The following is a 9,312-nucleotide window of genomic DNA, read 5'->3' on the forward strand; positions in this document are numbered from 1 at the left end:
TTGTTTTCTCCTCCAGATTGTTCATCCAGCCTATCTTATTTAGGCAGATCTGCAGAGATAATAACATGCACAAAAACGAAACAGAGCAAAACCAAGCAACAAAAGGAAACAAAACAACAACAAAAAGCCAATGACAAAACAACAACAACAACAACAAGGAAAAGCTTGTCGTTAGTTCAAGGACTGTTTGTTGGCCTTTAGGAGTGTTTTCCAGTTGAGTCCATTGGGGCACCAAGCCCTGGCCCCAAAGTCCACTTTTAGTATTCCTTGGGGACTTCATTGCTCTGTTGCCCTTGCTGTTCTGTTGCACGCCCTTAGTGTTTTGCCTCCGTGTGGTGGGATCCGGACGCAATTCCCACACTGTGTCTCCAGTGTTGTCCCCTGTAGGGCTAGGGTAAGTGAGGGATGTCGTGTCTCATAGTGGGGCCGGCCATGTGGTCTTCTCTGTGTCTTGGCTGCTGTGAGCAGGAATGTCATCCTCAAGGCTTGTTGGGCCAGGATGTGCTCCACTATCTGCCCCACCCCCCCTTCATTTGCTCCCACGTGCTCTGATGAGACATGTCCTTCCTCCTAAGCTGCAGATCAGTGCTGTCCTCTGAAATATCTTCTTCTGGGGAGAGGAGCAGGTGTCCACATAGTTGGGAATGGGGCCAGCCCCTCAGAGCTCTCCACTGGTTCCCTGTTCCATGCCAGCATGTTGCAGCCACACCTTGGAGCACTGGGTTGAAGTCTGGTCCCTCTTTCCCTGTGGAGATATAAACAATACCCTCCCCTTGGGTGGATTACTGCCCTGTGCCCCCTTTACCCATCTTTTTTTCTCCTTTTCCCCCTCCCTTTTTGTTGGCTACCATATGTATCACCTACCCCCCTTTTTAAGGAAGAATTCAAAGACTGAATAGTATATATAGCCTGCCCTCATTTGTAATATCCGTGAGGCATGTGTTTTTTATAGACATAGAAAATTTCTTAAAGAATAAATAAATAAATAATAACTTATCTCAAGGGTTGATGACTGTCTTCTCAAGTAGTAAGGATCGTTTTTTAATTGTACTTATGTATATATTTTTGCCCCGTTTGCATTTTTATAATGCTTTAAAAAGGATATATATATATATATATATATATATATAAAATTTTATCATTATAGACATTCCCTTTCATTCTCTGCCAGGTAGAAACAGATGTCCTTATTTCCTAAGGGAATTCGTTTTCTTAATCCTCCCTTTTTCTCAGAGAAAAAAAAATCATCCAGAATATTAGAATTAGGCTGCCTCAATTCTAGAATCTATAGTATTTAGTAGTGTCCAATTCATACAACTTGACTTAGTATTCAGATGAAATGTAATGAATTGAACAGTCTTTTAAAGCGTCAATCTAGCGAACACTGATCAATATCATTTTATTTTTATATCCTTTTTACTTTTCATTTCCATTTCTCTCTTTTCAATCCATAGAAAGGACAACAAGACTAACCATCTGTGTCCTTTCACCCTCTGGTTTTGGGGAAATGGATTGGAGAAGGAGGGAAACAGAGAGAGAAAGGTATCTCAAAGGATTGAGTAGCACGGAAATGAGACGCTGTGGCAGAGTTTTTGAGAAGCACAGCCCCGCAGATGTTAGCCAGGCCAGGTTAGCTTCAGACTTCCTTTACTTTTCTTCTTACTCTTAATGCATAATACACCCCCACCCCCCAGCCCCTTATAAAACAGCTCGTTGTTCCTTAGGGAATAAGAACATTCAAAACGTGGTCCTTATTTCACATCTGATCGTCTCTTTATGGGATTAAATCTGGAATACAGTGAACCCTCGCCACTTCGCGCTTCGACTTCCGCGGCTTCACTCTATCGCGGTTTTTGCGTAACAGCGCATGCTCTGTCATTACTGCCACTGATTGGCTCATACTGTACACGCTTCTGTCTGCATCACTACATATAGGAGCTACGTATCAGATGCATTTTTGCTTTTGTACAGTGTACTGTAATTGTTTGCGATTTTTAAGAAATTTTATCTAAGCTCTATGATGGCTCCTAAACGAGCTGCTTCTTCTAAGCCTTCTGACAATAAAAATAAGCGCCAGAGGAAGATGCTCACCATCCAGGAAAAGGTAAAACTTTTTGTATTTTTCATTTAATAAATTGGGTAATACGAGTGTAATGGTGACTAAAGGGTGTTTTTTCATGTCCTCTATGCTCTAACTACGAAAATATTCGATTTACAAATAAGGAATCCTACTTCGCGGAATTTCATTTATCACGGTAGGGTCTAGAACTGATTAACCGCGATAAACGAGGGTTCACTGTACAGATTTACAGCTTCTTTGTGCCATTTACCGTATTCCTTTTTACAAAGACCATCACTGGGCACCAGGTACCAGGAGTTATCCGGACCCTTGGCAACAATGAAAGAGAGTAGGGAGGTGGGGGTCGGGAGAAATGCTCAACTCTGGAACGGTCTAAAAGGAATGGCACTTATATCGAAAGCTAGTCTATAAAAATGAAAATAGAAATAAGAAAGAAATAAATAGATAGATAGATAAATTAATTAATTAAAAGAAATAAGAACGTTTTAGGCTTGTGCCCAGTGTGTGATTATGGTTAATGAACCTGCCATGAGTCTTGGGCGGGGGGAGGGGACATGCTTCAGATAGGGGAAATAGTTTCAATGAACCTCTTTCCCAAACATGTAGGAAAGGCTGGCATTGACATTCATCTCTCTTTCTGCCCATTGCAGGGGCTGAGGTGAATAAGCCCAAAGATGGAATGTCCTGGCCCGTGATTGTCGCCGCTTTGCTCTTTTCCTGCATGGTCTGCTTTGGCCTTGGCCTGAGAAAATGGTGTCAGTATCAGAAAGAAATGTGAGTAGAGTACTGTGGGACCTGGCAACCGATCATTTTTTGAAGCACAGTACAGTGAACCCTCGTTTATCGCGGTTAATCGATTCTAGACCCTACCGTGATAAATGAAATCCCGCGAAGTAGGATTCCTTATTTGTAAATCAAATATTTTCGTAGTTAGAGCATAGAGGACATGAAAAAACACCCTTTAGTCACCATTACACTCGTATTACCCAATTTATTAAACGAAAAAGGGAAAATACAGTAAAACATTTTGGACGTTACAATTATCATTTATTATTTATTATATTATTTATGGCATCAAGCGTGTACAGTATGAGCCAATCAGTGGCAGTAATGACAGAGCATGCGCTGTTACGCAAAAACCACGATAGAGTGAAGCCGCGGAAGTCGAAGCGCGAAGTGGCGAGGGTTCACTGTATTTACTTATCCCTTGAAGTGTTGTTCCTCTGTGGACGTTTCCTCGTGTTTTGCTGAAGAACTACGTCTCAACAGAGAGGCTCTCTGGCTTTCCCAGAGCCACACAGGTGGGATGATGTCCACCACTCCTGACCCCATATCCTCCCCCACCTGGGCCTGCGCAAGCCGTAACACTCGCCCCGTGGAACAAGCCAGTGGGCATGAAATGAGAACGGAGGCTCAGCTCCCTCCCGACCTGAAACTGGCTTTTCTTTTCGTCTTCATTCGTTTTTCATGTTCATGCATCTCTGAACTGCCTGGGGCCAACTGGCCCCAGATGCTCAAGTGTGAAATTGCGTAAGAAAGGGAATTTTTGTAGATTGTTCAGTTCCTTGAGCGTTGAGTCTCCTCTCTTGGGTCTTGTTGCAATCCATTCCACTTAGCGATCTGCAGTGACATCTGAGGGGAAGCCTCGCTTTTCTGCCTTGGCGGCTTGAGATCACCCTGCAATTGGCTGACTATGGAGATCCCGTGAGGCACTGCGTGCATCTTCCACATCAGTGTTTCTGTGATTAAGACAACACTGCCCGTGGCGCGATTATCCTCTCCTATTCTTTCATGGCGCCCACCTGGAAGACTCCAGGACCACGTGCAGGGAGTGTTTCATAGTGCAGCACACAGCACATCAATCCTAGGTTCCTGTCCAAGGACAGCCCCTTGGGCACCAGCCACATGACCCTGAGAACGTCATACTATCCCTGAGTCTTCATTTAAAAACAAACAAAGCGAAAGCCTCTTAGAATTGTGTCCACCTTTTCCTATCGGTGAAGTCCCCATTAAAACATCAGAAACCCAGATAATACGTATTAGGAATCTTTATATTAAAATCAGATGGTAGATCTGCATTATTTTTTATTGTTCTTTATTCACATGGCTGCATTATACGGAGATGAGAAACCTTCCCTCCTCTTCGCTCCTCTTCTCCCCTTTCCTTCCCCTCTCGTCGCTCCAGTCCCTTTCTGTCACCCCACTTCTCTCATGCAATTAGATACTGTGGGTTGTCAGGCGTTTGTGTCCTGGGTAGAAAGATGCTCACGCATCTATTTCTGTGTCCTGACATTAAGATAGTTGGGCCATGTGTACCATCCTACAGTAACCTGGATGCATGTGATGCGCTTAAAACCAACAGATGGGCTGTGCTGGCGTAAAATAGAGACGACTTTTAAGAGGATTCCTTGATTCAAACAGATGCGATCCTGGCACTATCCAGCCAGCTCCTGCTCTGTCAGGAACCAGAAGAGCTTTCCTTCCCGCCTCTAAGCTGCCTCACAACGCATCCGGAGTGCACGGCAGAGGTGGTTAACGGCAGGGTGGGCAGAGAGGCTATCAGAAACACTTTTGTTTTAAGTCTCAGAAAGTTAACATTTTGCTTCTGGGAGAAGAAAAACAAATTTCCATTTTTTTAATCCACATATAGAAAAGCTCCTTCTATCAGGAAGCAGCTGCCTTGGGGCAATATCCTCTTTTTCTGGTTAAAAGACTTGCATTGCTGGTTGGCTTCTCTTTCTAATTCCTAGTTGTCGATGAAATAACATTATGATAAAGTTCTTTGTGAGCTATAGAACGCTGTGTGAATATCAACTAATGGTATTATTATGATGTTCAAATGACTGATAGGACAAAGAAGCAGAAAAATTCTGCTAAATGAACCAAACCAGGAAAAATTCCATATCTGTTTTCCACCAATCTATGTCCTCCTTAAAAACAATATATATGGATATATATATATATACACATTCATATGTATGCATGTACCATACACATATATTGCATAGCTGTAGATAAACATGAATATACGTTTTTATAATTTTTAAGAGCCCAGCCGTATAAGGGGTTACACATTAGGCTCCTACCACAAGACCACAGGATGAGCAATTTGAACCCATCAGCCACTCCTCTGGAGAAGATGGGGTATTCCGCTCCCCTAAAGATTTACAGCCTCAGAAACCTGAGTGAGCAGTTTGACTCTGCTTTGTTGAGTTGTTAGCAGTTTGTATTGACTGGATGGAGGTGGGTTTGGGTTTTTTTAATAAAGTTTTGTTGTGTGCATGTTTTATTTCCATAGTTTTATTATGTACATATGTATCATATATACTCGTGTATAAGCCGAGTGTTTCAGCACATTTTTTATGTAATTGCTGTGGTAAAATTAGGTGCCTCCGCTGATAATTGGGTTGTCTTATACTCGAGTATATATGATAACAATATATTTAATCATTGACTATATTTAACTATATATACATATATGGGCTTCAAAAGTTTGTAGAACATTCCCTTTTCCCATGAACTACCTGAAACACCCATGTGTGTGTGCTGTGTGTACTTCAAAAGGTTCATGGGGAATTTTCATTACCGTTGAATTCCACTTTTCTCTATTTTTGAATTTTATATCTCCATATGTATGTGTGTGTGTGTGTTGAAAGAGCAATATTTTTTTTCCTAGCTTGCAAAGACCCCCACCTTTCAAGCCGCCACCACCTCCTATCAAGTACACTTGTATTCAAGATCCCCTTGGAAGAGATGTGCCTTATCACGAGATGGAAACTCTCTAGTCCACGCCGCGCAGCAGAGCAGTGCTGGAACCCCGCTGAGAAGGTACTGCAGGGATTTATTACTGTAAATGCCTTCTGCCGCAGCTCGAATGGACGGCCAAAGTGAATGAACGGTTTCCCAGCCAGTTGCCCTCGTCTGTGCACCCATGCCTAGAATTTAAAGAAAAGTGATAGGCTACGTGGTACTCCCAATGCAATCTGCAGATAGTTTCTTGCTCATGTGAGAGGTGCCATTAAAAACAAGAACATAAACAAACCAAATGTTTGCAGTGTTTCGTGCTGTTTATTTTAATTCACAGATTGAAGTGACAACAATGATTTCAAGCATATGCCAATAGCACAGCCTTGTCTCTGGGCCGCTGCCAATATTCTACAGTATTTGACAAAGTTAGAATAATCCCTGAGATTGTCTTGGTTTTAGTCTCTAGCAAATTTTAGGAGGAAGATTAAATGCACAAGGAAGGACTTCCAGAAAGGGTCTGAACAGATGGAAAGTGTGCCTAGTCTTGGGACCAATATTCTGGGGTTTATTCTTACTGGAAAAAAGTAGACTCACTGTTCAATCTTCCTTCTTCCCTTCTCCCTTCTGAGGCAGGGTCTTGCTTATGGATCAGGTTGAAGGAGGAGGAGTGTGAGAAGGGAGACAAAAGGACAAAAATAAAATTCACCGCCATCGAGTTGATTCAACTCATAATGATCCCATAGAACGGAGTAGAGCTACCACATTTGAGTGTGCCGGACTAAACTTTTATGAGAGTGAAGGGCCTTATCTTTTTCCTCCCGGAGCAGCTGGTGGATTGGAACCGCTGACTTTGTGATTGGCAGCTCAATGGGTTGCCCGCTATGCCATCAGAGACCCCCAAATTCAAATAAAACTTATGGACATGCATTGATTAAATCTTAAATAGGACAAAGACAAGACCTGTAAATCTTTACAGGCGCAGAGCACCTCAGTAATGTATTCACACACAAAGTTGTGGATTACAGAGCAGGTCTGGCAGAAGCAGCTCTGACAGTCTCTGTCACCTATACAATTCTGGAAAAGTTGCCAGGAACTGTGCTTACTCCCCACTGCTAGTGGGTGGTCCAGACAGTTCACAGACTCTGTCCCTTACCTGAGGTTGGCGGTGGGACAAAGACCAATCATCCAGATGAGGGAGACCAGGAGCATGCGGTCATAACAGTGTCTAAGGAGTCACTGAAACTCAACAACTGAAATGGGACACAGGGAACAAAGGAAAGGACCACAACATCGGCACTGGCTGCAGCTCAGCTCATCACAATAGCAGCAAGACTACAGAGGCAGGAAAGCACGGCTGTGATTCAGATCTACACTCCTGTAGATTTGAGAAGTTGACCAGTTGGGTTCAGAACCCTCCAGCCATGACAGTCAAGACTGCGCCGCCCTAGGAACCCCCTGTCAAGAGCTACACTGCTTTCCCTGGGCTGTCTAGGAAAGTGGGAGAAGTCAACATTCAGATACCCTCTGATGAAGGGCAAGGCTTTGCATGTTGCTGGCTAATGGTCCGAAAGAATTCCAGGAAGGCTGAATCTGTGTGGCAGCTCAAAAATGGATTCGGAGCTCCCACCATAAACCGTAGCCTTCCACAACCTAATGCTCTGAATTGAAGCTCTAATACAAGGAACAAACAGACAACAGCCAAGGTGCCTTATGGATATGACGTCAGTAGCCTGTAAAATTGTGCGAATTAGGAGTGGTCCCCTTGTTAGTTTTGTCTATAAATGTGGGTGTGCAAACACCAGTTATCCAACTGTTCAAAGAGTAAATAGGTAGCCTGAATGCAATCAATTCCGTTTAATATGCAGTGTTCTTTTGGAGTGTGTGGGGGGGGTACTTATTTATCCAACCTGCCTGTTTTGACCTCCTGCCACCAATCAGACCAGTACCTTCAAAACGGTCTTCTTTATTTTCGTTTTCCCAATTGACTTGGATTGAGGATGTGTGTATCAAGAGTAGAACTGTGCTCCATTAATTCTCAAGGAATTATTTTTCCTGAAGTACATTTCCAGGCTTCCAAGGTCCCTTTGGGTGGGCTCCAACCACCAACCTGTTGTTAGAAGCAGAAGCTGTGAACTATCTGGACCACCCACTAGCAGTGAGGAGTAAACACAGTTCCAGAATTGTGTAGGTGACAGAGACTAAGCCAGAGCTGCTTCTGCCAGACCTGCTCTGTAATCCACAACTTTGTGAGTGAATACCTTACTGAGGTGCTCTGTGCCTGTAAAGATTTACAAGGGTGAAGGACAGATGTTGTGGATGGGCACGATGACAGGCAAATCCTGTGTGAAGTGTGATCTCAAAATGAGATCACATTACATGGATCTTTAGATTGTATTTCATCCTGGATGTACATGAAAATCATTTGGAGAGTTGTTTGGGGGTCTTATCGTAGCCAGGCTTTCTCACTGCAAACCAATTAAATGAGGGCTTCTGAGCGGTGGGTCCGACATCAGCACTCCAATAATTCAAAGGTGCAACAAAGATAGATAACTGCTGAACCATTAAAAGTTCCTTCCAGTGTTCTGAATTCTTATTTAGATTCTTAGCTCTCGCGGTGGCCAACCTCCAGAATAGCCCTCGCTGATTCTTGCCTCCTGGTATTCATGACCTTATATAGTGCTGGCTAACACTAAACGGAGATGACTTGTGTAAGCAAGGGTCAAGGCATATGAGAGAGCCAGGGCACAAAATTTAAGGAAGTATGTAGTCGCCCTCTAGAGCATGCTGGTCCCAACCCTGTACTTGCACAATCCTGAGAATGAGTACCAGGCACAGACCTGGTATAAACTCACTGCTATTGAGTTGATTCTGACTTAGATCTGCCTCTGTGGGTTTCTGAGACTGTAACTCTTTACTGGAGTAGAAAGTCTAATCCTTTTCCCACACAGCGGCCTGTGGTTTTGAACTGCTGACCCCATACGGTTAGCAGCCCAACACATAACAATTAGACCATAACCAGGACTCCAGTAAAATAAGGCAGTAATTAGAAGTTACTAGAGAGTAACTTCCAAGCCTCAGTTGTAAAAGACACGGTAGGCCCTTCCTTGTTCTTTGATAACTTGCTCTTGGGAAAGCCAATGCCGTGCTGTGAGGACACGGGATGCAGGCCGAGTGCTAGGGAACTGAGGCGCCCTGCTGGCAGCAAGCATCCGCCTGCCAGCTCTGTGAGTACGCCATCATGAAGCAGGTGCTCCAGCCCCCAGTCAAGCCTAAGTAACTGCAACTTCAGCTGCCCTTTTGCCTAGGACTTCAGCCAGGTCTTGAGCCAGAATCATCCATCAGAGCCCCTTCTGAACTCCAGACTCCCAGCCAAGTATAAGATAGTAAGCTATCATTCTTTTTTTTTTTTTTTAACATTTTATTAGGGGCTCATACAACTGTTATCGCAATCCATACACACATCAATTGTGTAAAGCGCATTTGTA

The 9,312-nt window shown here is 43.5% G+C and overlaps 1 protein-coding gene across 1 annotated transcript in view; it reads left to right on the forward strand.

The window, feature by feature from the left end:
* Nucleotides 1–5,866, forward strand: part of CD96 (CD96 molecule) — a 133,699-nt gene extending 127,833 nt beyond the window's left edge. Inside the window, exons 12-13 of the mRNA XM_045286196.1 lie at nucleotides 2,731–2,854; nucleotides 5,757–5,866. Coding sequence (XP_045142131.1) covers nucleotides 2,731–2,854; nucleotides 5,757–5,865 — 233 coding nt within the window. The 3' untranslated portion in view covers nucleotide 5,866. The remainder of the gene's footprint in view (nucleotides 1–2,730; nucleotides 2,855–5,756) is intronic.
* Nucleotides 5,867–9,312: the final 3,446 nt, after the last annotated feature.

This window comes from Echinops telfairi, unplaced genomic scaffold (assembly GCF_000313985.2).
Source record: "Echinops telfairi isolate 266 unplaced genomic scaffold, ASM31398v2 ScPeMD7_6;HRSCAF=24_0, whole genome shotgun sequence".
Classification (NCBI taxonomy): Eukaryota; Metazoa; Chordata; class Mammalia; order Afrosoricida; family Tenrecidae; genus Echinops; species Echinops telfairi.